General features: G+C 36.1%; 9 protein-coding genes and 14 long non-coding RNA genes across 23 annotated transcripts; 10 read left to right on the top strand and 13 right to left on the bottom strand.

Annotated features, from left to right (window-relative positions):
• Window positions 1-110: 110 nt before the first annotated feature.
• Window positions 111-3,217, bottom strand: SPOM_SPNCRNA.1316. The gene has a single exon (NR_150188.1). It is a non-coding gene; the product is annotated as a non-coding RNA (long non-coding RNA).
• SPOM_SPNCRNA.4588 lies at window positions 542-902 on the top strand. The gene has a single exon (NR_193947.1). It is a non-coding gene; the product is annotated as a non-coding RNA (long non-coding RNA).
• Window positions 1,020-2,303, top strand: SPOM_SPNCRNA.4589. Its single transcript, NR_193948.1, has one exon. It is a non-coding gene; the product is annotated as a non-coding RNA (long non-coding RNA).
• thi7 (transporter Thi7) lies at window positions 2,648-4,984 on the top strand. Its single transcript, NM_001020967.3, has one exon. The coding sequence runs from the start codon at window positions 3,160-3,162 to the stop codon at window positions 4,837-4,839; it is 1,680 nt and encodes a 559-aa protein (NP_595061.1). The 5' UTR covers window positions 2,648-3,159; the 3' UTR covers window positions 4,840-4,984.
• SPOM_SPNCRNA.4590 lies at window positions 3,899-4,243 on the bottom strand. The gene has a single exon (NR_193949.1). It is a non-coding gene; the product is annotated as a non-coding RNA (long non-coding RNA).
• SPOM_SPNCRNA.4591 lies at window positions 4,980-5,259 on the bottom strand. The gene has a single exon (NR_193950.1). It is a non-coding gene; the product is annotated as a non-coding RNA (long non-coding RNA).
• Window positions 5,260-5,849: 590 nt separating this feature from the next.
• On the bottom strand, window positions 5,850-6,177 carry SPOM_SPNCRNA.4592. The gene has a single exon (NR_193951.1). It is a non-coding gene; the product is annotated as a non-coding RNA (long non-coding RNA).
• A 21-nt stretch (window positions 6,178-6,198) lies between these two features.
• Window positions 6,199-7,321, bottom strand: urh1 (uridine ribohydrolase). The gene has a single exon (NM_001020968.3). It carries the CDS (start codon window positions 7,154-7,156, stop codon window positions 6,224-6,226), a length of 933 nt encoding a protein of 310 aa, NP_595062.1. The 5' UTR covers window positions 7,157-7,321; the 3' UTR covers window positions 6,199-6,223.
• On the top strand, window positions 7,321-10,040 carry mal1 (maltase alpha-glucosidase Mal1). Its single transcript, NM_001020969.3, has one exon. It carries the CDS (start codon window positions 7,972-7,974, stop codon window positions 9,709-9,711), a length of 1,740 nt encoding a protein of 579 aa, NP_595063.1. The 5' UTR covers window positions 7,321-7,971; the 3' UTR covers window positions 9,712-10,040.
• On the bottom strand, window positions 8,562-8,926 carry SPOM_SPNCRNA.1317. The gene has a single exon (NR_150189.1). It is a non-coding gene; the product is annotated as a non-coding RNA (long non-coding RNA).
• On the bottom strand, window positions 8,931-11,052 carry SPOM_SPNCRNA.1318. The gene has a single exon (NR_150190.1). It is a non-coding gene; the product is annotated as a non-coding RNA (long non-coding RNA).
• On the top strand, window positions 10,182-13,980 carry ght4 (hexose transporter Ght4). Its single transcript, NM_001020970.3, has one exon. It carries the CDS (start codon window positions 11,965-11,967, stop codon window positions 13,636-13,638), a length of 1,674 nt encoding a protein of 557 aa, NP_595064.1. The 5' UTR covers window positions 10,182-11,964; the 3' UTR covers window positions 13,639-13,980.
• SPOM_SPNCRNA.298 lies at window positions 10,664-11,413 on the top strand. Its single transcript, NR_150710.1, has one exon. It is a non-coding gene; the product is annotated as a non-coding RNA (long non-coding RNA).
• SPOM_SPNCRNA.1319 lies at window positions 11,772-12,726 on the bottom strand. Its single transcript, NR_150191.1, has one exon. It is a non-coding gene; the product is annotated as a non-coding RNA (long non-coding RNA).
• Window positions 13,981-14,302: 322 nt separating the features above from the next.
• Window positions 14,303-14,534, bottom strand: SPOM_SPNCRNA.4593. Its single transcript, NR_193952.1, has one exon. It is a non-coding gene; the product is annotated as a non-coding RNA (long non-coding RNA).
• Window positions 14,535-14,766: 232 nt separating this feature from the next.
• On the bottom strand, window positions 14,767-16,802 carry frp1 (Fe(3+)-chelate reductase Frp1). The gene has a single exon (NM_001020971.3). The coding sequence runs from the start codon at window positions 16,563-16,565 to the stop codon at window positions 14,871-14,873; it is 1,695 nt and encodes a 564-aa protein (NP_595065.1). The 5' UTR covers window positions 16,566-16,802; the 3' UTR covers window positions 14,767-14,870.
• Window positions 16,803-17,943: 1,141 nt separating this feature from the next.
• On the bottom strand, window positions 17,944-19,715 carry pcl1 (Fe(2+) transporter Pcl1). The gene has a single exon (NM_001020972.3). The coding sequence runs from the start codon at window positions 19,566-19,568 to the stop codon at window positions 18,840-18,842; it is 729 nt and encodes a 242-aa protein (NP_595066.1). The 5' UTR covers window positions 19,569-19,715; the 3' UTR covers window positions 17,944-18,839.
• SPOM_SPNCRNA.100 lies at window positions 18,099-18,301 on the top strand. Its single transcript, NR_149838.1, has one exon. It is a non-coding gene; the product is annotated as a non-coding RNA (long non-coding RNA).
• On the top strand, window positions 18,761-20,773 carry SPOM_SPNCRNA.4594. The gene has a single exon (NR_193953.1). It is a non-coding gene; the product is annotated as a non-coding RNA (long non-coding RNA).
• Window positions 20,774-20,959: 186 nt separating this feature from the next.
• Window positions 20,960-22,778, bottom strand: icl1 (isocitrate lyase). The gene has a single exon (NM_001020973.3). The coding sequence runs from the start codon at window positions 22,756-22,758 to the stop codon at window positions 21,202-21,204; it is 1,557 nt and encodes a 518-aa protein (NP_595067.1). The 5' UTR covers window positions 22,759-22,778; the 3' UTR covers window positions 20,960-21,201.
• Window positions 22,779-23,055: 277 nt separating this feature from the next.
• On the top strand, window positions 23,056-24,550 carry SPOM_SPBC1683.12 (nicotinic acid plasma membrane transporter). Its single transcript, NM_001020974.3, has one exon. It carries the CDS (start codon window positions 23,081-23,083, stop codon window positions 24,527-24,529), a length of 1,449 nt encoding a protein of 482 aa, NP_595068.1. The 5' UTR covers window positions 23,056-23,080; the 3' UTR covers window positions 24,530-24,550.
• Window positions 24,551-24,576: 26 nt separating this feature from the next.
• Window positions 24,577-26,676, bottom strand: cha4 (transcription factor Cha4; the record flags this gene model as incomplete). The annotated part of the gene is made up of 4 exons (NM_001020975.3): window positions 26,515-26,676; window positions 26,450-26,474; window positions 26,319-26,401; window positions 24,577-26,272 (listed from the first exon to the last, which is right to left on the bottom strand). Exons 1-4 carry the CDS (start codon window positions 26,565-26,567, stop codon window positions 24,577-24,579), a joined length of 1,857 nt encoding a protein of 618 aa, NP_595069.1. The 5' UTR covers window positions 26,568-26,676.
• Window positions 26,143-26,641, top strand: SPOM_SPNCRNA.4595. Its single transcript, NR_193954.1, has one exon. It is a non-coding gene; the product is annotated as a non-coding RNA (long non-coding RNA).
• Window positions 26,677-26,760: the final 84 nt, after the last annotated feature.

The following is a 26,760-nucleotide window of genomic DNA, read 5'->3' on the forward strand; positions in this document are numbered from 1 at the left end:
GAAAACAGTACGTACTCATTGTTCTGATTGTTAAGAATTATGCTTTTTAGAATTATAAACCTATTTTAGATAATCTACAAATGAATTTTTTTTTATCAATTCTCTTAAGCTATTTTTGTCTGTATAAATTAGGATTTCATGATATTTTTCTTTAGCACCCGTGGATGTTGTAAATAAATGTTGCATGTCTTTGATTTGAGGGTTGAGGTGTCAGGCTTTATATTAGACATTAATATGAGAAGATTCCACACAATATATGAAAACTTCGCAACATAAAACACAAAGAAGCATGAATTGCATATTATATAATTTTAGCAACTAGATCAATCGCTCTTCTTGCATTGCTTTTGGCCCATTGCTGTAGTCGGTTTTTTTTTAATGTCACCAGCTAGCATCAGTCAGTATTTATAAAGTATCTTTTCATTACTTATGCTTCCGAGATATCTGCTAACGCTTGTTTCCGCTGCTTACAATCGGCCCTCGCTTGTTCCCCCCCCTTATCTTACGAGTATATAGCTTATACATTCTCATCAACTTGCAATTATTGATTGTTATTTCCATCCTTTATTTTCTGATAAGAATGCATTTAGCTTCCGAGGTGAAGCGGCCATCTGCCCCGATTGTGTGTTTCTGATTCATTTAGCGAGACTAGCGCGGATGTGTCTCCAGCTTTCAAATGAGGCATTTGCTGGTCGCTTTGCGTATTTTTGAATATGTTCTGGCCTCGGACATCCCAAGGTTACTGATAAAAGCAGCGTAAACATTGGTTCTATCAACTCAAACACGGGGAAGAACCAGCTTGGTTGAAACTTTTAAAATTAGAAACACCATTATAACTTGCAGCCAATTTGACTGTGGATTTACTTGCGATGGGAATGTCCAACTTCTATACATTTTGTTGCAATTATTTCAGTGGGCTAAAAATAAACACTTGAAAACTACTTGGTAATTGATGCTTTCACCATTTCTTCTTTCAGTTTTTAAAAAAAAAATGCAATACCAAGATTTAAGTAATTACATGCAACTGTAAATTCAAATTTCATATGTTTGTGTGCAATAATCGATGACAAGTATTTTTTTGTTTGCCCAAAATTCCACTTGCTGAAGTTCTTTGTATATTCCAAAGTCAGTTAGTTATCATCTTTATTCGTCGGCTTTTATTTTCACAACTTTTTGGCCTGTATTTTAATTCAGTTTCTCATTTCGTATGTTAAGGTAAGAAATACTGACGAAAAGCTTATGCTTATTTGAAAAGAATTCGTTGAAATAATAATTGATATGACACTTGGTACATTCGCTATTTAGGCTTAAACTTTTCATAGCTTTGATCAACACTACAACCAGCTAGCCCCTTTATGTTTTGAAACCCCTTTCTTAGAGAGATTTGCTCAAAGTGGACATTGGGAGCGCCCATATGAGTTTCAGCTTGATGTGTGCAGCATTCTAAACATACTTTCAAGTCTGGATATAGACATATCCTTAAGGGCAAGCTGCTTCTTGTGCTCAATGTTTATACCGACAGTGTATTAATAACATGATACTTAATTTTTTAAAGGTTTCAAGAAAATGAATCGTAGGATAAGGGCATTTGAAAATTTTTCCAACACTAAGAAGATTGAAACGATTTTAAAAGAAAACGGTTACGCGGTTATTAAAGATAAGCATCTATCAGCAATGCAGAATTCTCCATTAGTTATCTACTTGATCAAGTTTTAATGCTCACGATTTGATCAATCACATTTTCCTTCTTCAATGTGCGTCTACTTTACAAATGTTAATTGACTCCCGATTTCTATTGTGAATTGTACTTACATGTTTTAGAGTATTTCGCCAATATACTTGGCGAGAAAACTAAATTAATAGCAGTTGCAGTAATGTCCTTACTTCTCGCTATTTATTATTTGTTTCGTTTGTTTAAACAATGGTGCACAAATTGAAGAAATAAAAGTCGAGTAAGGCGAACTGCATACGATAGTCAATCATTATGAAAGCAAAAGTTCATGTACAAATCACATACGTGTAAGCAATTAATTCCAAATTATTATACAGATAGTACATTACTTTATCTTCATTATGTAAATTTCAATTGCATACCGATTACCCAGAAATACCAGTAAACGAAAATTGTTCGAATGCGTTATCTCTTTTTATGCGCCAAGATACTCACACATCAGTATGTGTCGATAACATTTTGTAGTGTGGTAAAACGGGTGTACTAAACGATAGAAGGCAAAGAGGTGAAATTAATATGGGACAACCGAAGAGCAAATCAGAAATAACGAACTGAATATACTTATTCAGAATGGCTTCTAGAATTTTTATTAGCTTAGGTAAACTTCTCTATTACGAACACATTCAGTTGATAAAATTAGCTTTCTTAGATATATAAAATGCTGCAGAATATTAAATAGCGAACTCTGTAAAGCAGTCATGCAACTAAAATACTCTAGAGTCTATCTCTACTAGTCACAGTTAAGTCTTTAATAGATAGTGTGTGGCACCAGCTCACCTCTTAAGCGATTTATACTCAGATGCTTTAATGAATGTGAGGTCTACGATCCTTATCTTTTCAATTTGGGGGACGCCGGTCCCACACATCGGCGAAGTCACACATGTGTCGAAATTTTTCATGACAAAATTTTAGTACATGAACAAAACATCTTATGTAAAATTTTAGACCCGATATACCTCAAATTTGCACATATAATAATCGTTTATGGTACAACTTTTCTTCAAAATAACCAACTTGTAAAACAAGTGGGGAAAAAGACCTTTACCTCTGAAAATTTTTTCTTTACAAAAGCATCATTGATAGTAACAATCTTTTGTTTTGATATTTTTAAAATTTCTGTCGAGTACAAAGAACGATTTGGCAAAAACAAACAGCTCAGATTTAATTGTGTCCAATTAGTTTGTTTTTGGAATCGACTTTGTAGAAAAAAGTTTATCTCTCTTCTTTATTCCTGCGAGTTATAGTAACCGCGGAATTTCCAGGTTTTCTCCGTTTTTTGGCTGCCACAGCCTTTCAGGGTTATCAAAGTGCAACATACAACGAAATCCGATACCATAAAACTGAAAGGTTTTCTCACTGATTTGTATATTAATTGTCGTTCCCTTTTCAAAACTCAAAGCTCTAAGCCAAGTACTCCAAGTTTGAAAATGGAAGACCCAAAAAGCGATGAAAAGTTTGATATTGGAATCAGTGAGAAAAACCTAGACGTTGGCTTTGGAGAAAGCTCCTCAGTCGATGTCCCAGTTAAAGGTCGTTTTGCTTCCTTCTTGAAAAAGTTGGAACTTTCTTCGGGACCTGAGAAAGAAAATATTGATTTGCGTCCTACTCCTCCGGACAGACGCCACTACTCAGCGTTGGATATTATTTATTTATGGAGTTGTAATGGTATTAGTGCCAGTGCATTCAGAACAGGAACTTCATACATGGAAATGGGTTTATCACCAAAGCAGGCCCTTGCTGCTTTAATTGCAGGCAATGTTTTCATTGCCATGCCTATGACATTAAACGGTTTATTCGGTTCACATTATCATATTCCTTTTGCAGTTCAATCTAGAGCTTCCTTCGGTTACTACTTTAATACACTAATCATCTTGCTACGTTTTATCGCTGGTTTGTTTTATTACGGTACCAATGTTTATACGGGTGCTGAATGTGTTCAAACGATATTATATGCTATTTTTAAATCTTTCCGATCATACAAAAATCGTTTGCCAGCAGATGCTGGAATCACCTCTGATTTCTTGATTTCTTATTTTGTATATTGGGTCATTTCTTTTCCTTTCCATTTAATTAGACCAGAATACCTTCAACGTTTCTTTTTGATTAAATCTATTTCTACTTACATAGCATGTTTTGCAATGTTAATTTTTTTACTCTGTAATGTGGGTAGCCATGTGGTATGGGATCAACCAGCCACTGTGTCAGGAAGGTCATGGTCATGGGTATTCATGTGTGCACTAAATTCCTCTGTTGCCGGTTTCTCTACCTTGGCTGTGAATGTTAATGATTTCACGAGGTATGTAAAACATCCAAAGACACCCTATGTCCAAATGCTTATTCTTCCCTTGGTTGCCGCTGTTTCCGCTCCAATTGGTATAGTATCGGGTGTTGCTTCAAAAATCATGTATGGAACTGCTATGTGGGATCCTCTTCAAATTGCGAATAATTGGACTTCTCGTGGAGGAAGAGCTGCAGCATTTTTTATGGGTCTCACTTATTTGGTATCAATGATTGCACAAAATATTTCGGACAACACTGTTGCAGCGGCTAACGATCTTTTATACTTTTTCCCCAGATATCTTGATATTAGAAGAGCACAAGTGATTGTTATTATTATCGGTGCATGGGCTATTGTTCCCTGGAAGATTTTACAAAATGGTACTGCATTTTTGGCCTTCTTGGGTTCTTTAAGTATTTTCCTTGGTCCAGCTGCTGGTATTTTTGTTGCTGACAAGTTTAAGAATCACCATAAATACGACATTGATGAATTCTATAACCCTTCAGGAATTTATCGGTACAATAAACTAGGATTAAATTGGAGAGCTCTTATAGCCTTCTTATGTGCTTGTGTCCCATTAATTCCTGGAATGGCAATGAGTATTAATCCTAGTATCACAATGCCTGATGGTGTTATACATCTTTATTATATCGGATACTTCTATTCCTTTATGACTGCCTTCTTGATTTATTGGGGTTTAAATCTTGTTTTCCCCGCTAAAGAGACACTGCTTGAAGAAGCTGTGTATCCACCGAAGTCAAATGCAGAGTTGGTTGACCCTTCTACTTTGTCTGGTAAAGATAAGTTTTGGTACTACATTGATTATTAAGGAATTGAAGTCCTTTTGTGTTTCGATGTTATATTTTATTATTCTGCTTGTTTTGTATATTTCACATTCTATTTTTTTAATTTCTCTCTATTAAGTTGCAATTTATTTAATATTTAATAAATTCATTTTCTACATAGTTTTGAGCCCTTTAAAAATTATGTGTCTTACTAATTACGATATTTGGTAGCCGAAATAGAGTAAGCATAAACGTTAGAGTTTGAAATCCTTATGTTGACAAGTTAAAATGACAGTTAATTATTCCTTCTCTCCAATACTATAGAAACTTCTAAAAAGAATTCATAACTTATCGTATGTCGATTGGTATGTCGATTGCAGTGCGAAGTTGATACAACGTTGTTTTGCACCTTGTCCATCCCCTATGTCAGCACCCAATTTAGCTGAAAAATCAGAGTTTTAATTATAAATAAATTCATTAAATAATAATTAGCGTCATAATTTTTTGAAAATCTTTTATCAGACAACAACATTTCAATTTAAACTCATTGACGCTGTTACTGACTGAGATATTCAATTATTTTGTTTGTGCTTTTATAGCGGTTTTCCGAAAAGCTTCGTAAATCAATAAATTTGTTTTAGTTTGACTAATAAAAGTAAGAAGCTATTTTATTTTTCGAGTATTCTGCAGTATAACTGAGACTGCGAATTAATTTTCACTATTGAGTGACAATTTAATTTATACATTTATAGCAAAATAAAAATACATGCTAAAATGAAAAGTAACGTAAGAGTTGAAAATAAAGATTTTGTTTTAAGTTTCAAGTTTCATATTCGCTGCTAATTACATTTTTTAAAAATAACCAAATAAATCGTAGATGTCAATAAAATTTAATAATATGCATTATTGTAGCTTCAAAAGAGGCAGGACAAAACTAGATTTTTTTATTTTTAATCTTATTTTTATTTTTATAAATGCAATTATATAAATTATAATTAATAAAGTAATTACCTGAATATATCATTTTTTGCAAATTATTCTTCATTAACTGACCCTGTGTATAAGTACCGTTGAAAAACTAAATTTGATTAGTACCATTGCCGAAACTTATACAAAAATAATTTTACGGTGTGGATAAGCTGCTGCATGTACGACAATACAAGTTTTCTACCTGTTTGAACAACGGTCCTTTTTATCTTTATGCAATCTTTTAATCATTAACGGACGGCTAGGAAAAGAATTAAACATTCTACGCATTTAAGATTCATTAACAATATAAGTAGCGGTAGGTTATGAAAATTTCAAAATTCAAAATTAATATAGGCTGAACGGGAATTATAGCTTTTAATTAGCGTTTACATGAATAGTATAAGCATTCTAAACGAATGAATTAACAAAAATGAAAGCATATCTATTTACTATCGCATACTAAGGAAGACGTCCAAGTCTTTCTATCAAAACTTCGTAAAACTCATCATCATCAACTGTCCTTAAAAATGTCACATTAGCTGGTAAAAGACCAACCTGCCACCAATCCACAACGCTCATACCCATAGTTAGTTCACTTTGTGTTTCTATTTGCACATTAACCTTTCTACCAGAATAGATGTCTGGGCGTAAAAGCCACATAACGGTATTGGGATCATGAAGAGGCCCTCCATCAGTCCCGTATTTTTTAGCTTCGTATGCTTTTTCCATACGTAACCAAGCAGCTACTACAGGACCAACTCTATTTGGCAAAGCTTCCATGCGTGCAATTCGTTTGGCGCTTGTATGCAATTGATGTGTTATATCCAACGGCATCATAACGATAGGTATTCCAGAAGAAAGAACCATCTGTGCCGCATGAGGATCCACGTATATGTTAAACTCCGCAGCAGGTGTAATGTTGCCAACTTCTGAAAAAGCACCTGCCATCATTACAATTTGTTTAGCACGCTGTATGACCTCGGGTGCTTTATTTAATGCTAAAGCAATATTAGTTAAAGGGCCAATGGTACAAATTGTGATGGTTCCAGGTTCATTGTTCCGTAGTGTATCAATGATGAAATCGACAGCATGTCCTTCGTTCTCTTTTCTAGAGGGAGGAGGAAGAACTGCCCCTTCAAAACCACTAGCACCATGAACATGAGTAGCTGTAATTGGAGCCCGTAGCAGAGGCTTGTTTGATCCGGCATATACTGGAATGTCCGGGCGTCCTGCTAAATCCAACATTTGAAGCGCATTTCTTGTGGTCATGGATACAGGAACATTTCCAGCAACTGTTGTCACACCCAACAGCTCAATTTCTGGGCTAGCAATAGCCAGTAGAGCAGTTATGGCATCATCTTGACCTGGATCTGTATCAATTATTATTTTCATTACAGCAAATTGGTACAGATTTGTACAGTGCTTTTATTGCTCACTTGTAGACTACCAAAAAAGTTCTTCAATTCTTCGTACTGATATTGGATTTTATTATCACCTTTAAACAGGAATCTTCAAAGATGATAACAATGCTACTAGCTCCACTTTCTCAAACAGTATATTTATGGAGTAATTACCACTCCATTTTATAAACCAAAAAGACACAGTTCTTATCCGAGATTCAAAATGATCGTTGATAAACCAACTTTTGAGAAAATGCTCTGTTACCTAATTAGAAATCACTATCTAAACATATCATAAATATCCGACATATCTATTGCTGAATCTACTCGGGACTACCCGCGGTAAAATTGGCATTGACATTAAGACAAGGTATTAGTAATGCTCCAGTATTTACACATTAATGAAAGATCAGAAGATTTTGTTGTATTTCGTTAGTCCAATTAAGGAATCAGTTTGGTCCTTTTGTTAAAAATGCACTTAGGTCCGGGAGAAGACCATGTTGGGGACTCTAATGGTCACTACAGATAATAAAAAGAACCGAGTCTTTCGGAGATCTCGAAGAAATAAATTGATTACAAAATGTAAATATAATGATTTTAAATTTCAGATAACTCCCCAATTTCTTTTGATAAATAGAAATTTTTTACATTAATATTCCCTTGTAAACCAAGAAGTGTTTCCATCCATTTATAGCGGTATGAAAGATATTACTTCAGTTGGTTGCAAGTTGGGTCATTCGTGAACTTACAGAATTCGTTGTTTATACTTCAGGTTTCCAAGTTGAGCAAAAGAGAAACGCACGCATTATGAAAGTTGTGCCAAGCGAAAAAATCAAACCGAATTGGTGGAGAGAGACTTCAGTATATCAAATATATCCTGCCTCTTTCAAAGATTCAAACGGTGATGGCTTTGGTGATTTAGAAGGAATCATTTCCAAAGTGGATTATCTGAAAGCTCTAAATGTAGAGTCTATTTGGCTTTGTCCTATTTACCCATCTCCTCTAAAAGACATGGGTTATGATGTTTCTGATTACAAACAAATTGACTCTCGATATGGAACTTTAGAGGATTTGGACAGGCTAATGAAAGCTCTACACGAAAGGGACATGAAGTTAGTTATGGACTTGGTGTTAAACCACACTTCTGATCAACATGAGTGGTTTAAGGAGTCCAGATCTTCTAAAACAAATCCGAAGCGAGATTGGTACTTTTGGAAACCAGCTAGGTACAATGAAAAAGGCGAACGCTTACCCCCAAATAATTGGAGAAGCTATTTCGATACTTCGGCGTGGGAATGGGACGAAGCTACGCAAGAATACTACCTACATCTTTGGTCCGTAGGGCAACCCGATCTTAATTGGGAAACCCCAAAAGTTAGGGAAGCGGTACACGATATTCTACGTTTCTGGCTTGATAGAGGAGTAGATGGGTTTCGACTTGATGCTATTAACATGATCAGCAAAGACCAAAGGTTTCTAGATGCTCCAATTACTGATGACAGGTACGAATATCAACTAGCCTATCAATATTACGCCAATGGTCCCAGAATTCACGAGTATCTTAATGGGATAGGCAATATTCTTACAGAGTATGACGCTTTTTCTGTAGGGGAAATGCCTTACGTTTTGGATACGAACGAAATCCTGCATGTCGTTGGTGCTGATCGTAGAGAACTGACGATGATATTTCAGTTTGATTTTGTGGACCTTGATCTCGATCCTAATCAGCATAAGTATATTGAAGGAAGTTGGGAGCTTTCTGATTTGAAAAAGTCATTAAAAAAATGGCAGTCTGCACTACTTTCCGGTGGTGGTTGGAATGCTTCCTTTATTGAAAATCACGACCAAACGAGAACTGTTTCACGATATCTTTCTGATTCTCCCAAGTATAGAGCATATAGCTCCAAATTGATGGCTCTTTTTATCATATTCCAAAGTGGTACCCCATTTGTATTCCAGGGTCAGGAACTTGCTCTTGCCAATATCCCACGAGATTGGCCGATTGATGAATACCTTGATGTTGAAACGCAGAACTTCTGGAAACTTTTTATGAGTGGCAATCCTAGTCAGGAAGAAATTGAGAAGACTATGGACATTGTTAACAAACGTGCTCGTGACAACGGTCGCACACCAATGCATTGGGATAGCTCACCCAACGGTGGTTTCACAAAGGCTGGAGTAAAACCGTGGATGAGAGTGACTAATGACTACAAAGAATGGAATGCTGCCAATCAAGTTAATGACCCTGAAAGTCCTTACACATTTTGGTCAAAGGCATTGGAGCTTCGTAAAGAATTGAAGGATGCTGTTGTGTATGGATCGTTTGAATTGATATCTGAAGAGGATCCATCGATTGTTGCATTTGTTCGTGAATCATCGACTTATAAACTCATCATTCTTTTGAATTTCACGGGTAATAAAGTTTCTTATGACTGTCCTTTGAACCTGACTTCCTATGAAATTCTACTTGACAACTATAAGGACTTTATTTGTATGACTTCTCCTGTCACATTGAATCCTTATCAAGCAGTCTTGTTAAAGCTCTAAATTTTTTTTCCTCCAGAGCATGTTATATTATTACTGTCATATATATATACATATATATGTCATGTCATTTTCAGACTTTAAGCCGTTTACGACCAAGGCTTAGCAATGGAACACATAAAGCGGAGCCATTCGTTAATAATGATTAAGATGCATACGGTGTATATATGTATATTTCAGAACCTTTCATCAGATTGATGCTTGAAAAGCTTTCTTTTACACCATCATGAAAACTCACAAAAAAAAAACCTTAGATTAATAGAAAATAGAATAAAACCCAAAAACGCCTAGCTTAGTCAATATAAATTCAATAAAATTCTAAAAAATGCATATTTGTTCTGTTCATTACGTATATTTAAATTGTTGGAAAACAGGTACTGGTCCCCGCTTGTGCAACAATTAATGAATTAATAGCAAATTTGGCTATATACTGATTTTAGATTTCTTTGTCCGCCTTACTGATCCACTTGCTCACCACACCTTTGTACTGCAGCATAGCTTGAAACCCCGATCTTCTCCGCACTATACCCTCACATTAAATTTCAAATAGCTAAAACTAATAATGCTAAGAGTTTTACTATTAAGTACATATAGTTCGTACAAGAAGCATTTTGTTACAGCCTAAGCATAAAATTTTGGAAGAAAACCAACAGCGTCAGTATTCATAAATCTTTGTATTTGATGGAACGAATACAAGTTGCATAATGATGCTTAACATATAACACCCATGTATATTAGTTGATGTTTATGTATACAAATTCACACATACATTGATATATAAATCTATATACAAATCTATGCATAACTTTGTCTGGATATCTTTGTATATATGTGCATGGGTGAATTTGCTATGAACTTGGATACTCGAATACCGCATTCCGTATTTTTTTCAATAGGGCTCAGTAACATTGCTATAAGAAGTGCGATGTACCACACTAGTTTTTATCGTTTACTGTAACCTCTAATTTGCCAACCAACTGCTTCTGTAACGTGCCTGAGAAACGAACGTGATTCGTTGGTTCACAGTACTTTCCCCGCCATTTCACCCCTCATTTACGTTCTTTACCCACCCCACTTTTTGAAAACGTCATTTACATGTCTCATCGCTATGAGAAATGCTTAAACATCTTCCAGCTTCTTGTTCCCCCGCATCCTATTTTAAATAAGTTTAGCGGTTGCATGGGACCAGCATCGATCTTCATGCGATTGGATGCGCAAACGTGGAACCAAAAGCGGGGGACCTTCTAGGCTTAAAGATCCGAACTCTAACTGCGTACGGAGATCGTCCCCGCGGAAAAGTCTTTGTTGTGTTTACCCTGTTTACTCTCATTATATCTGCACTAGAATAGTAAGTTTTGCAGCCCAACATGGAAACATGCCATAGTAGTTGCTTTCTCTATGCCGAGCGAAGCCTTGCACGTTGATCAAAACCGGTATTATTATGGTGATTAGCTGGTTCAGCAGTGTAGATTTGCTGTTTTGTTGCAGCACAGAAAAGTTTATTGTTGGTCAAATTTCCACCGATTACTAAATGTCCATTTGACAAATGCGATGACCCGTTACAACTAAGTTTGAAGGGTTGCATTATTGATGCCTTAACTCCACAGCGCGCAACCTTTTTACGTCAGTAACTATAGTAGACGAACGCTAAAATAGCTGTTATATTAAAGCGGAATCCTTCTTATGAATATTTCATTTCTTCTATGCTTGCTTTAAATATCTCTTCAAACTGAAGTTGGACTACTTTTTGACAGTGTCTTACATTTCAAATTCAACAAACACTATAAGCCCGAAAAAATTTAAAAAAAAAAATCTATACATACATCTAGTTACACGGACGAGCGAACCCAAATTTCTACTAGTCATTTGAATTCTGTGTGCATCTGTATTTTTATTTATCTCTAGTTTGGATCGTTGTTGATGAATTCGTTATCTTTTTACGAATATTAAATCTGAACTTTTAATCCCCATTCAAATTACTTGGAATTCTCGTTTTTTTACCAAATTACATACTTTCACTTTACACATTTTTTGGCCCTCCTTTCATTTGTCAAGTCGTGTTTGCAATCACGAATTCTTTTAAAATCTTTTTGTTTCTTGTACTAAGCATACCTTATTTTTCAGGCAAGTTTTCCTTCTTATAAATCTGCGTTTCCTTGCCAAACATTTGTATCTTAATTTGCTCCTTTTTTTGTCGATACACCCTTAAAAATTTATATCATCTGCAAAATTTGTTAATTATTTTTCTATTCTATTATGGGAAGAACACTTACATCTGTCCTCGTGGTCTTCATTTCTATGGCCGGATGGCTAGGAGGTGCTGATACCGGTTCCATTAGTGGTATCTTGGGAATGCGTGATTTTCAATCTCGTTTTGCTGACCGGTATAATCCTATCACGAACTCTTATAGTTACTCAGCCTGGCGACAAGCACTGTTGACAGGAACCGTTAACGCTGGTTGCTTATTTGGTGCTATGCTTTCCTCTCCATTTACTGAAGCCATTGGCAAAAAATACTCCATTGCCTTCTTTAGCGGTTGTTACATTATTGGTCAAATTCTTTTGGTAACTGCTGTTCCTTCTTGGGTTCAGATTATGGTTGGTAAGTTATTTACAGGTTTAACTATTGGTGCTTTGTCGGTGTTGAGTCCTGGATACCAATCTGAAGTTGCTCCTCCGCAAATTCGTGGTGCAGTTGTTTCGACCTATCAACTATTTCAAACTTGCGGTACTTTAATCGCTGCTTGTATCAATATGGGAACTCATAAACTTCGTAAAACAGCGTCCTGGAGAACTTCCTTTGGCATTAACATACTTTGGGGTATCTTTTTGATGGTGGGTGTACTGTTTTTACCTGAATCACCGCGTTACCTCATCTATAAGGGAAGAGATGAAGAGGCTCTTCGAATCATGTGTCAAACTGCTGAACTAGATCCTGAGAGTGAAATCATTCAAACCAATTTTAATACCATTAAGAGTGATATTGAAATGGAAATGGCTGGAGGTAAGGCAAGATGGCCTGAGGTTTTTGGAAAAGAAGTTCGCTATCGTACTGTCTTGGGATTCCTTACTATGTTACTGAGAGAATTGATTGGTAATAACTATTACTTTTATTATGCTACACAAGTTTTCAAGGGAACTGGTATGACGGATATATTCTTACCAGCCGTTATTTTAGGTGCTATTAATTTTGGTACAACGTTTGGTGCTTTATACACAATTGATAACTTAGGACGTCGTAACCCACTAATTTTTGGAGCTGCTTTCCAATCGATATGCTTCTTTATATATGCCGCTGTAGGCGATCGAAAGCTCATATATAAGAATGGTACTAGTGATCACAGAGCAGGAGCTGTAATGATTGTGTTTTCTTGTTTGTTTCTTTTCTCTTACTGCTGTTCTTGGGGCCCAATGGGCTGGGTTATTGTCGGCGAAACCTTTCCAATACGGTATCGTAGCAAATGTGCTGCTGTAGCCACATCGGGTAATTGGCTGGGCAACTTTATGGTTTCATTCTTCACTCCTTTCATCTCAAATTCTATTGGGTTCAAACTTGGATATATTTATGCTTGTATCAATATGACTTCTGCGTTTCAAATATTTTTGATGGCCAAAGAAACTAAAGGCCTTACCTTGGAAGAAGTTAATGAATTATACGAGTCTGACATTAAGCCATGGGATTCCTATAAGTACGTGAGACAAATTGAATCTCGTCGTATACACTTCAGTAAAGAAGAAGAAAAGCGAGAAAGAGAGAAGTCAAAAGGATACCGCGGTCAAGAAGAACGTTTTATCGAAAATGCAGATGGTGCGGATAATGACGATAGCAGCGCTTCTTCAGAATCCTTTGCATCTGCTGGCGCACACTCCAGATCGGTTTTTCCTAGGAGGTCAAACGTGTCAGAAGAATCACACCCGACTTGGGTATAATCCGTGTCATCAAAATTTATATAGCGTTATTGCATTTTATTTTTCATGGTCTTTGTTCTCACTTACATTATAAAGTAATACTTTGCTTGCAAAGAAAACCTTAAAGCATAAATTAACATTTTTAAATATGATTTGGAAGTGACTAGTTTCATGAGGATAGTTAGCCTTTCATTTATGAATATGCCAGTGGACATATAATACCGTTTCGAGAAGTTTCAAAATTTCCACGAATGCGGAAGTGAAATTAATAGTTTTAGTTCTACGTCTTTACTGTTAATATTTCGCTTGTTCAGCTAATGAAATAAAAAATTATAAGAAATGATTGAAAGTTTGCAAAATAAGGATTAATATTACTTATTGTTGATGTTCATTAAATATTGTAGTGCTCTGAGGACGTTATGGTTTCCCTTGACGTTGGGGTTGTCTCTTTACCTTCAATGCATCGCACAATTTGTTAGAAGCTAGTGAGTCACAACTGAGTATTGTTTTCCGTAGCAGCAAAAAGTAAATGTTTTTGCTCAGAAAACAAAAACTTACGCATAAACAACAAGAGATAATTTAATTTGAATTAAAGAGACACCTGATTTTCACTCAACTGTAAGCATTACTGAAACGAAAATACTGCAATTAGGTAAGGAAGAGTACTTCCAGACTTCGGAGTGAATACTAAATCACCCATGATTTTAAAACAACCAAGTAGAGAACCAGTTATTTGCAAATTATTACAATGTACCTACCATGTTTACACATAGACTCCGTTTGCTTTTGGAAATTTCTTTTAAGCTAATTTGTAACTAAGGACGATTATTTATATTCACTTCGTCATAATTTTCGTATACAAGCTCATTATTTCTCTATGTTAATATATTGGACCAGACTTAATCTTCTAATCTTTTAAATTAAAAAAAAGAGAAAAATAGTCTTGAGGTTTCTTTTGGATTCAAGAAGACTTCGTTTTTTCGAGTTAACTTGATTGTATGATTTTCTTACCAAAGTTTGGATCAACATAAGCTACCGTTAGATAAAGACAATACAGTTTCGTAACTTAAACCATCAAATTAATTAATGTATGCTTTTCTAAATGTAAAGCGAAAATTAGATGGAATTTTACGATTCTATGGAAGTATTGATTGTTTTACAAGCAACTTAGTATCTAAATAATCGGAAAATATTTTGTACACTTTCAGTAATTTGTCACCGTTAAAAGAGAGTTTTGAGGTTCATTAAATTTTTCAAATTTCTTCATAGTGTTGATAAAGATCGACAGTGGAAGGTGAGTGTGTATTGACACAGCTTTTAAGATGTCTCAGAAGCTTATCCGAGCCGCATGATGCAAGAGCGGCTGTTTGAGTACCAGTTGCATGCAGAAAATCTTTAAAATAATCATTTACATCAGGCCTTCCATTTAGGTATTGCAAACTGTAATTTCTAGCACTTTGAGAGTTTAGAGAAGAGACTTCCTCGACAGGGTAGCTGTTAGTCAAATGGCAGAATATGTTGATATTCATTTCTGTGTAACGAACAGCTTCACAAAGTGACTTATGCACGATGTTCAATAAAGCCGAAGAACGAGCAGACCAAACAAAAGTTATATGAACGGTTCTGCTTTGCTTTTTTATAGTATCCAAAATAATCGGTAAGATATACGAAACTCCAACACCTCCAGCAAACAAAAAGAGGTAAGAATAATCTTTGTATGGGTTTGAGACTGGGCCGTAAGGGCCATCCATTAGTACCGATACTTTGGCAGCCGAACTTTCGAAGACTAAGTCTTCCTGTGATAACGAATGTCTTTCCATCACTTCAATTCCAACGTCTCCATTTTTTTCTATCTTCTCATCACTAATATTGATGTCGGAGACATCACTCAAACTTTTGGAAGAGACCTTCTTGGCTAATCGCTTTGTGAAACCAGCCCTTACTGCGACAAATAGTTCGATAAAATCATCGGAAGGAACGCTCGCAATCGTGAATGGATGTATTTGCCAATAACTTAAAGAGGGAATATTAATATACATATGGTTTCCAGCACCCCAAGGTAATCCAAAGAAAGATTTTTTTGGACGAGGCCCTTTCATATAGATGAGATCGTCTTCCACCAAAACAACATCGAATTTGGAACGATTTAAAAAGCTTCTTAGCATTCTGCAGCCACGATCAAACACGTACACGGCAACACAGACCTTCATGTAAACCACACACCTTCGATGGTGGAGCCAAATAGTAATTAAAAAGCCAATGCTGCACATATGGTGCAAAACAAAAAACCATTCGTAAAATCTTCGACGGAAAAATGGCAAGCTGCTTACGATCATAATTACCATTAACCCTAAAATAACATAACCGATAATGGTGACTCTTGCAGTAAGAAGTGCCCTTTTACCTTGCGCTGCAAGACCAATGTATGCAAAGCCGTGAATAGCACCGATCATAATTGCATATTGAGAAAGACGACGATGCACATAATTCATTTTTTCGTGAGACGAAATGAGCAATAAAGCAAAAGGATTGTTTTTTATGCTAAAAAAGTAGGAAGTTACATAGAGGCCACATGCCAAAAATCCTAACCGAGCGGCCACTGCATTTTTGCTCCAATTACCAGTACTTACTTGTGTTGTTTGCTTTCCGTGAGAGCTTGCGGGAGTTTGCATGCCAATAAATGGTATTGAGATGGCGAAGACGACAGGAACAGCAATTAAAGTCAATATTACTTTGTGAGTGACAAGATACGTATAAATCTGTCGAACAAAAAGATAATATTTCTCGAGCCATATTTGCCTCTTATCTGATGGGTCATGTTTGTGTGCATTTGATTTTATTATGACCCGAAAACGCTCAAGCCAAAACATCAATATAAATGCAAGTAATATCCCAAGAATTAAGCATATTGCAATGACGGTCCATTTGTCGCTCGAATTTATCGCCATCCTTCAAATGTATAAATGTATGGAGATTCTTCTTGTTCAAAATTGTATATATTAAAAATTATTAATAATAATTAGAAAAGGGTGTAATGTAAGTGGACCGGAATGAGATATCCAATCCTTTGGGTTTGCAGTTAGCAAAAAATTAAACTGAATTTTCAGAAACTATTAGTACTCGTTCCCCAAAATCCGAGTTTCCCTACTTTCGTATGTCTATTTGTTTCTTAGTTGAAATTCGTTGAAAATGTTGTTAAAAGCGCAGCCTTATTAATATCGCATTCGATTGTCCACTTTGCTATTTGTGTCATATCTGATTATCTTGATGCGTTATCAGATCAACCAAATTTGCACCTCTGTTGTTGCAACATTTTGGACAAACATGATCGCAATAACACATTTTAGCAAAAAAGACGCATTCTTCTCAAATGTTGTCAGCTTGAAAAAAAAAATTTAACAAAGAACTTGTACAAAGCCTCCCCTCTGTAACCTCTGGAAGCCACCCCTTGCACTTTTGCAGTGGCGTAGATTCACGCGTTTACAAAGTTCATTTTGTTCAACACTGTATTTAGTGTATAGCGGAAGCGGCTGGAAGCGGGGTGTTCCTCTGACAGTCTATTTTTTATCTGATGAGCTAAAGTCATGTGCAAGCAAGCATTACTTGGAGAAAAAATACTAAAACAATTAGATGAAATGTTTGGCGAGTCGTTGGACTGTATTTTTGATGCTTCCTGCTTATGAAAATCAACAGAAACTAAACTTTTTCCCCTTGCTTTTTTTTTCCGGTCAGTACCTTCAATACTTCTCGAACAGAATAAACTATTCAATTGCGGTAATACTCATCTCATGGTATCCATCTCGTAGCTGTTTTCATAAACTACTAAGGTTTTCTGCCTTCATCGGATGCTGTTAATACGAAAGAACTATAAGTTTATTGATACTTTAAAAACTCCTTTTGTTGTACTTAAAAAGTGAAAACACCCTGCATAAATAATAGAGAAAATAATTAATATGATTCCTATGATCGGTTTATTGTGTACTTTACCACTTTGGCATGGTTGCTACACCCGAAATACTCAGCACGCATTCACTGCGAGGAATTTAAAAAAAGGAAAAGCTAACCGATCTTACCAACTTAGAAGGTATTCGGTGTCATATCGAACCGAGAAAAACTAACCGAAGCCCGTCAACTCCATGATTTAGGTTATTTTCTCACCTTGAATGAGGAACGAAACCACGCTCAGAAGTTCAGCCTCATTGAATTTTCATGAAACAATCTTCTAGCTACTTGAATCTTTTAATTAATTCGGCGTCTAGAATCCCGTTAATGACTACTTTCCCAACAAAAGTGTTCAGGAGTTCTTAAGCTAAGCTACTAAACCCTCTGGACATGCGCTATACTGTCACCAAAGGAAATGTATTACGTATCCTAACGCCATCTAACATGCTAACTTTTTTGCGTGCAAATTCGGTTACTATATTGCATATTCCATCCACGCATAGAAATACTAATTTGACAATTTTCCGACCTTGTGGATGTCAATGGTTTAAAAAAGTTATTAACTAATACTGTTCTGTAAAAAGTCAGAGTCCTAAACATTTCAACTCACATAAAATCATATGAAGATGTGTTTTTGTTTTATTTTGTTAATGAATAGAGAAATCAAGTTCATCTTTAATGTTTTAAATATCATCGATCCATCACCTTTCACCATCACAGTCTCGCAGTAAAATCAATTTCCTCTAAAAAAAAGTATTATAAAGATTTCTAATTTCAATTTTAAAAGTCCTGATGTTAGACTGCAAGACGAAATGAGGGTAACTGAAGCTCATCAAGTTTATTTTCACATGATCCTCTATAGTCCAACACGAATTCAATAAATGCCAATTAATTTCTTTCATTATTCTATTAGGTTTTAGACCATTTATAGCACACAGCAATGCTACTGATATTATTCCAAGTACTTCATTCATCGTTAGGTACAAGCTGGTGAACCAATAATTGCTTCATCCTATGTCTTCATCAATAAGACTTTACTTTGAGATAATAATGGAGAAGCCAAGCTTAATTTGATCATGAATTAGTAGCAACAACTTGATTCTAGATGCTTCCCCTCTTTAGACGTTTGGCATGTATTAAAAATTATTTCCGTAAAAAATTAGCTTAAATTAACAGGCATTTCAATGCATCTTTTATATTTTAGAAGACAATTGTTGTAAGTGTAGCAAAAAAAATTTTCAATGAACGATATGAATAAACGATTTGTCCATGAATGAAAGCTATATTGCGTACTGCAAGGATAAAGCATGAATCTCAAGTAGCCTGCCAACGAGTGCCGTGGCTGCCATAGCTAACAGACCCAAGACCACAGCTCGCAGTATTGCACGCACTCTTTTGGCACCTCCAATGTGAGCACCCACAAACCCTAACATACCAAGAAAAAACATTGTAGCAATTGGAAGAACAAGCGATAGATATTCTAAAGGAGTAATAAGAGATGTCAAAAGAGGAAATATACCACCAACTGAGAAGGAAGCTGCTGAAGATAGTGCTGCCAAAGTAGGTTTCGCTGTTGTGTGAATATTTATGCCCAACTCATCTCTAGCATGGGCTTCCAGAGCATTATATTCCATCAATTGAACGGCAACAGTACGTGATAGCTCTTCATCTAACCCTCGCCCTCTATAAATAGCGGCTAACTCATCCACTTCTGCATCCCAATCAGCGTCCATCTCTCTTCGTTCAAGTTGCAAATCGGCATCCTCTAAATCTGCCTGTGAACTCACAGATACATATTCTCCTACCGCCATTGATAGAGCACCAGACATTAAACCGGCGACGCCAGTAATGAGAATAACTTTTATATCAGCATTAGCTGCAACAACACCTACTAATAAACCCGAAAGTGACAAAATTCCATCATTGGCACCTAGCACTGATGCGCGTAGCCATCCAATTTTATTCACTGAATGGGCTTCTTTAGGACGAGCTTCGAATATACTCCACATTAGACAAAGATAAAAGTTTAACGATAGTGTAGAGGTAGTGATTGAATAATTCCTTGATAAAAAGTGCTTCTGGTTCCTATTGTAAAAAGATGAAGTTGCAAAGAACAAAATAGAAAGAAAGAAGTTGAAAACTGCAATTAGTAGGACACTGAAAACGGAGGCATGGTGTCAAAATAAATATTTGATATAGAAGCCTTTTGATTGGTCAACGGGATTAACGCGGCTTAAGAACCTTGTTTAAGTACTGATAACATCAAAATGCTGGGAATGTTTAACGCTATGTTAACTTTCGGTATCCTTAGAGGCTATCACAAATGAATTCTAAAAATGGCGGAACATTTTTTACGACTTATTTCAATCGGTGAAAATATTAACAACCTGAATAATATTTTGACTGTGTATGCCCACAAATAAGTGCTCAATTTTCATTTCTAATTATAAAATTCAGTACTTTTTGGAAGACATATCTTGCTTTTTGATTAGTAATATTAGAGTACTAGAAATGTAAACTTCTTTCATCTTTACTTAATCCCCAACATAGTTTTTGAATGGTCTAGCGATCCAGTGCCTGAGCGTGGATTTAGAAGTCGAAGACCTTGTTGCATAAGTGTCGTTTAAATAAGAGCATCACGGATGTAGGCATCCATACAGTTGGTGAAAACGACCTAAAGTAGAAATGCGAAATTAATCAATCTGTAATAGTACATTGATATGCAAGGATATGTTAATATCGAAAAAAATTGCCTAGCTTTTAATATGCCACTATATTAAGAAAAAGGGCAATCAATACTCCAAGTAACTTGTATGAACATTGCGACGTTTTAGCGAGTCGTGGATTTACAAAGACTATAATACCTCATAATCCGAAAAATGATATTCTTAAAAATGAATAAATGGTAACACATATCGACATTAAAGCGCTGAACCGAATGAGTATTTCGTTGTCTATAGCAATTCATCTATTATTGACTAGTGTTTAAAGTATTCAATTAACACCTATATAATTAGGTAAACATGACTTAGCTTTGTAGCCCCAGCTGTAGAACCGGTTTCAGTACTGATTTCTTTAGTAAACACTAAACGGATATATTTTGAGGTGTAAGCAGCTTAAATAGCTTTAAAACTTAATACAGTCAGATTTCTATGCTTCTAATTAAAGCAACATATGATTAAAACGACCAAGGGAACACCAGATAGCTAGCTAGTCGTTTGACATCTGACATAGCGGATTATGTAAATCAAACATTTTGTGTCAAGTGTAAATACAATACATATTATAAACTATAAATAATGTTCATAATCGGTTTGTTAATCATATCGATCTTTCAGTTTTTAATATATTGAAACTTTTATGCTTCAGTATGACTTTAACGTCTCATAAGGACTGTACAGAGGAGCCCAGTTTTATTTATGTAAATTCTTATCATAGAATCAATTGAGCATTTAGTAGAAGAGCTCGATGCTTTTTAATAAGGTTGTTCAATAACTGATTGCTGAATATGATGGCTAAATGGGTCTGTACTGGACATGGGAAATATTGGTATCTTGTTATCAAATTATTAGTCCAGTTTCTTATAATCTATTGTATTCTTAATAGTGACAAATGTTACAACCACAGTAACCTTAAGTGGTGCTAGTATGGAATTGTCTTGTCGCTGGAGCCAGCTGCGCTCAACAGTTTATCGGCAAAGTAAGTTCCGCACCATTCGTTCTCAAAACCATCCACATCTTCTTTAAGTGCTGGTTCCTGAACTGTTTTAACGTAACCAAAAATTCCATCTTTCTTCCAAATATTACTGTAATCAACTGATGCTTTATTTAATACCTGGCAAGTAAAGTAGGGCTGGACTTGCCAGCAAACTCCTAATTTCGCCATGTCGCTAGTAAGATTACGAAGTTGTTCTTCAGAAAAGCCAGCGGCCTTAAAATCGTAATTGCCTGTAAAACCAAAAGCAAACATACGGTCCGGATATACAGCACGCACACCTTCATGAAAAGCTTTAATGTCCTGCCATTTTGGATAGTCCATTCTTGCCCAAGTCATTTCTCCTAATGGTGCTGCAGCAATTGCTCGTTCAATAACCGTTTGGACAGTTGGCTTGAAAAAATACTGACCGTCTGAGCTTCTTGGGAGCTCCCAGTCAAAGAATACCTCATTGGAAAGGTACTTTTCTGCCAATTCTTGTCTTTCTGAAATGCTATGGAATGGTTTCTTCGAAATGGCAGATATATAATTCTCATATTCTTTAGGGGTAGCTGTGGACTTAACGGCTTCATCAAAAGTCATCAATTTCGCTCGCTCAATCCAGTTCTCCCTTGCTTTCTTCATGCTTACACCGGTACTTTCTGCATCCTTTAGTGCTTTAATTAATGATTCTATCTTAGTGGTCGCTCCCAAGACATAGGCATGGTCGCGGGGATCTACGACTGAAGTAATGAACTCAGCGTGGTCAGTATCACAACGACACAATAGCATAGTTTCTGCTTTCATAATATCAAATTGAAGTCTGACCGCAGTAAGTCGACGAAGATATTCTGAAGTAGGGACTACAGTTCTTCCCTGACCCACCGTGAAGCGTTTAAGACCTATAGCCAAATCATCTAAGTGAATCATAGCAACACCACTCTCTACAAATCTCTTTGTCATTTTCATAGTGGATGTTACACTGCCAAATCCCATATCTCCATCAGCGATAATGGGTAATAGATAATCATATTTTGGCAACTGCTTTCTCTCCTCTGCAGGCTTCATAAGGTGAAATTGCTTTTGCCGTCTTGCATGCCAGTTTTGGCTTCGAAAGATCCTGTCAACAGCTTTAGGTACGGTGTCCCATGGATAATCGGCATGATCCATGCCAGGCTCATCCACACTAGATAGTCCACAAAGACACCCAGAAACGAAAATTGTTTCTAATCCTGCTTTTGATGCCTGAGAAGCAAGTACCGGGTCAACAACGCCGTATGTCAAGGTAGCTGTACCTTTATTTCGATGCTCACGTAGCAAATCATACAGCTTTAATGCCTGTTGTGAAGAAGGGTAATATGCTTTAGTCACTTCACTCAATACTGCTACTGTTGATGCAGTGTACGGTCTCTTAATTTGGGATTGCTTTGGGGTTGCCCACCATTTCTCAATCTCCTCTACTTCTTTCTCGTACTCAAGTTGCTCTAAATCCATGTCTGTTGTCATTTTTGTCGATGTTGTGTGCTGCAGTACGACTTTTGATTTCAAATTTTATATACAATATTTAGAGCATATTTCGGAGTGTTTGCTCCGTTTTCAACTTGCTATCATCATTCCATAACTTAATCTAATGTTATTAGATGCACACCATAAGCCATTTAAGATGCGACTTTTGAGAGAGCCCTCATTTACCCCTTATCTATCTCCTTAATTTTCCTTATCGATCTTAGTTTGTTGATCATCAGCGACATTTTGCCTGTAAACCAAAATTATAAATACCATGAATGATTCTTTTTGTTAACCAATTCACTCTTGTATATTTATTATAATGTCGACTATGGAAGAAGAGAAAGTAATATCAAAATCAACTAGCGTTGACATCTCCGAGGGTACCTTTGATGACATTACCATCGAAAAGAAGGAGGAAGCCAAACTTGTCAGAAAGTTGGATTGGTATCTGATGCCTATGTTTTCTGTTCTATATTTTCTTTCGTTCTTGGATAGAGCTAATATTGGTAATGCTGCTGTTGTTGGTCTCAAGGAAGATTTAAAGTTACAAGCGTATCAGTACAGTGCTGCGGTATCAGTATTTTACGCAACTTACATTACTGCTGAAACTCCTTCAGTATTGCTGGTTAAAAAATTCGGTCCCCATTATTACTTATCAGCAATGATCATAGGATGGTCATTAGTCACTATATTTACTTGTTTTGTGAGACACTACTGGTCTTTGGTATTGACACGTCTTCTACTTGGTATCTGTGAAGGAGGCTTCTTCCCATGTCTCAGTTTATACATTTCTATGACGTATAAAAGAGAAGAGCAAGGTAAGCGTTTGGCATATTTGTATGTGTGTTCTTGCTTTTCTGGTGCATTTGGTGGTTTAATTGCTACTGGTTTAACCAAGATTCCAAAATCATCCGGACTTCCAAACTGGGGTTGGTTGTACATCATTGAAGGACTTATTTCTGCTATCTCTGCTCTATGGATATTGTTCTGTTTACCAGATGATCCATCGACTGCACGGTTCCTGAATCCAAGAGAAAAGGAATTGATGAAAATTAGAGCTGAACAAAGACAAAAGTACATGGGTAGCCCGAACTTCGATTGGACACAATTCCGAAAGGCTTTCAAAGATCCTAAGATGTATATGAGCTGTGTTATCCAATTTTGTCAAGATCTTGTTCTTTATGGTATTAGTACATTTTTACCTTCAATCCTTAAATTGGAACTGGGATACAGTTCATTGGCAGCACAATATATGAGCGTACCAGTTTACGCACTAGGAGGTATTTCTGTTTACGTTATTTGTCTTCTTAGTGATAGAACGAATATCAGAGGTTGGTTCATTATAGGAATGAATTTCTTCGGATTAGCTGGTTTTATCATTTTGCTAGCCACGACTAATTCAGCAGCAAATTATGTTGCTACGTATCTGATTGCACTTCCCTTATACCCCACTGTTGCCTTAAACATTACTTGGATTAACAACAATATGGCGCCACATTATCGCCGAGCAACTGCACTTGGATGCAACCAAACTATTGGTAACTTGGCTGGTGTAATTGCTGGTCAGGTTTATAGATCATCCCCTTATAAACTGGGCCATGGGTTTGCCTTGGGATGCACAGTTGTAGGTACTCTTACCGCAACCGCCATGAGGTTCTATTTGCAACGTCAAAACAAGATTAAGCAGGAGATTTTAAATGGTGAACGAGTAGACGAGAAGAAAGAGAGAGACGGCTGTGATGCCTTAGATTTTGTTTATGTTTTATAGTTTGTTAATTTCCAATAATAGATAATATATAGTTTAATTTATCATAATTAATATTTTACATTGGGAGAAAATATGTAATCCAAACTATCAAATCTGGAAACATCGTCCAGTGAAGGTGATCTTTGCAGCGGTAAACTATCTTCATTATTTTCTTTGGGCGAAGTAGCACACGATTTGTAGGCGTTTAAAATAGCCCGACTTGCTTGTGATGCTAAAGGCCAAACGTTTGCACAGACATCAAGCGCATTTGTAATTATTTCAAGGTATATGTTACAAACATCACCATCCTCGGGTATGTTTTCGTTTAATTTTACGAGGATTATTCTTGCGGCACTGGTAGCAATATGGATAAAAGTCATCGGCAAACAATCAGCATCGTATTTTTTGAAATAAATCTTTAATAGCTGGACTATGGTTTTTGCCGATTTCCAACATATTTCAAAAGTATAACGCTCCGTGTTATCCAGTTTTAAGTAATTGTCATCACTAGGCCTGTTTAAAATAATGATAACACTATGGTAAAGCATATGAAGTAGTAATACAGTTGAACTTGTCTCCTTTTGAGATCGAGTGTTCCACTGAAGTTCCATTGGGATATCAGCAATCCACTTTTGAAGCTCAGTGTGGATATTATTAATCGAAGCCTCAAGGACAGAAGATGTTCGATCCTCGAATACCTCGGTAAGCATTCGATGGATAATTTTACAAAGTTCAACTTGATTTAACCAAAACTGTACCAAGCCCCGTCGATCTTCTCCTGCAGAAACGGCTGCGAATAATTCACTCTTCTTGTTGAAAATTTCAAAAGGCTCATCAAGCTCTGATATATACGGAAGTTGCGTGGTATTCCTCACATCTGTCTGTTTGAGATACAATCCAGGTGGTCTACCATAGCAAAGGCTTATTAGTTTATCCAAAGTAAAACAACCCCAAAAGCAGCGGCGTCTAACTTCGCGGTCAATTCTAGATTCTTCAGAATGATCCCAATGATCAGGATCCAAATGAAGACCCATATCATACACGAGCCTAAATGCCATTCCAGAAAAGAGCCAACCCTTAAAAGTCAATCCACGTCCTATTTCCCGTATACCCAAAACCAGCAAGGTCTGAAGAGTTGTAATATCAGGTGAATTCAATCCTTCATCAAGTACCCATTTTTCAGCTATATTTGCCAATGTATTGGAAAGATTTTTTAAATCATCGTCTGGACTAATCATAGCTCCAATGGAACAAATAGCAAAAAGCAACCACTGTGAATAGTAAGGTCCTCCTCCAAGTTCAAAATCTCGAATGAAATAATCTCTAAATACAAACATGAAATTATGATATTGCTTTAAAAAGAAAAGTGATAATAGCTCTTGACAGGTATCAAATTCCAAATGAAAAGGTTGCTCATAAAGATTTTCGGTGTCATTATATTTTCTTTTCGAGAAGATTGGAAATTTAAATGTCGGTATTTCACTTGTAGTAGTTAAATTCGAAGCAGATATCACATTCGTTGTTCCGTAAAATTGAAAATATCGAAAATTGTTTTGTGGAAGCATACGAAAATGTTTTCGACGTTTGCGAGCACTAATATCGGGTGTTTGGTCATATTCGTTTCCTTCATTGACAATTTTGTTATTCATATCCTGTATCATAAGAGACTGCTCATCGCTTCCAACTTTTGCAAGCTTTTTAACAAATGCTTCGAAAAATGCAATTTGTCGTTCCAATGCTTCAACGTACTCCTTAGGGGCGCGTCTTCTATGTCAGTTGCTGCAAAAATTTAAAAAAAGTTTATAATTACCTTCTTATCGGATCCTCTGGATAAAAGCATTGCGAATTACTTTTCACGCATTGAAAGCAAGGATGCAGACGATCACATTTGATCTACAGAACAATTCTATTAGCTAAAGATTCAGTACGTGATTCTCATACTTTTCTTTGACGACATCTCTGGCAACTACGCATTCAATTAGATATTGGATGCTATAATTACTTACGATATTCTAAAGATTTCCTGATTCTTTTTATCTTGTCGGGGTTTCATTTGCATTTTGAAAAATTCACTTAATTAAAAAACGATAAAAATGAGACAAAAACAAAGGCTTTTCGATCAATCAAATGTAATATTCATCTCATGAAGCTTTAATAAACACATAGCTGGTTAAATTCATATGATATTAATTCAATATGCTTAGATGATGAGTTTGCTATGTTAGATAGCGTTAATAGCTAGTCCATCGAAT

The sequence above is a fragment of the Schizosaccharomyces pombe genome (assembly GCF_000002945.2).
Source record: "Schizosaccharomyces pombe strain 972h- genome assembly, chromosome: II".
Classification (NCBI taxonomy): Eukaryota; Fungi; Ascomycota; class Schizosaccharomycetes; order Schizosaccharomycetales; family Schizosaccharomycetaceae; genus Schizosaccharomyces; species Schizosaccharomyces pombe.

Bases quoted from the DNA above. Each gene is read 5' to 3' on its own strand.
- thi7 (NM_001020967.3), top strand. From the start codon at position 3,160: ATGGAAGACCCAAAAAGCGATGAAAAGTTTGATATTGGAATCAGTGAG.
- urh1 (NM_001020968.3), bottom strand. From the start codon at position 7,156: ATGAAAATAATAATTGATACAGATCCAGGTCAAGATGATGCCATAACT.
- mal1 (NM_001020969.3), top strand. From the start codon at position 7,972: ATGAAAGTTGTGCCAAGCGAAAAAATCAAACCGAATTGGTGGAGAGAG.
- ght4 (NM_001020970.3), top strand. From the start codon at position 11,965: ATGGGAAGAACACTTACATCTGTCCTCGTGGTCTTCATTTCTATGGCC.
- frp1 (NM_001020971.3), bottom strand. From the start codon at position 16,565: ATGGCGATAAATTCGAGCGACAAATGGACCGTCATTGCAATATGCTTA.
- pcl1 (NM_001020972.3), bottom strand. From the start codon at position 19,568: ATGTGGAGTATATTCGAAGCTCGTCCTAAAGAAGCCCATTCAGTGAAT.
- icl1 (NM_001020973.3), bottom strand. From the start codon at position 22,758: ATGACAACAGACATGGATTTAGAGCAACTTGAGTACGAGAAAGAAGTA.
- SPOM_SPBC1683.12 (NM_001020974.3), top strand. From the start codon at position 23,081: ATGTCGACTATGGAAGAAGAGAAAGTAATATCAAAATCAACTAGCGTT.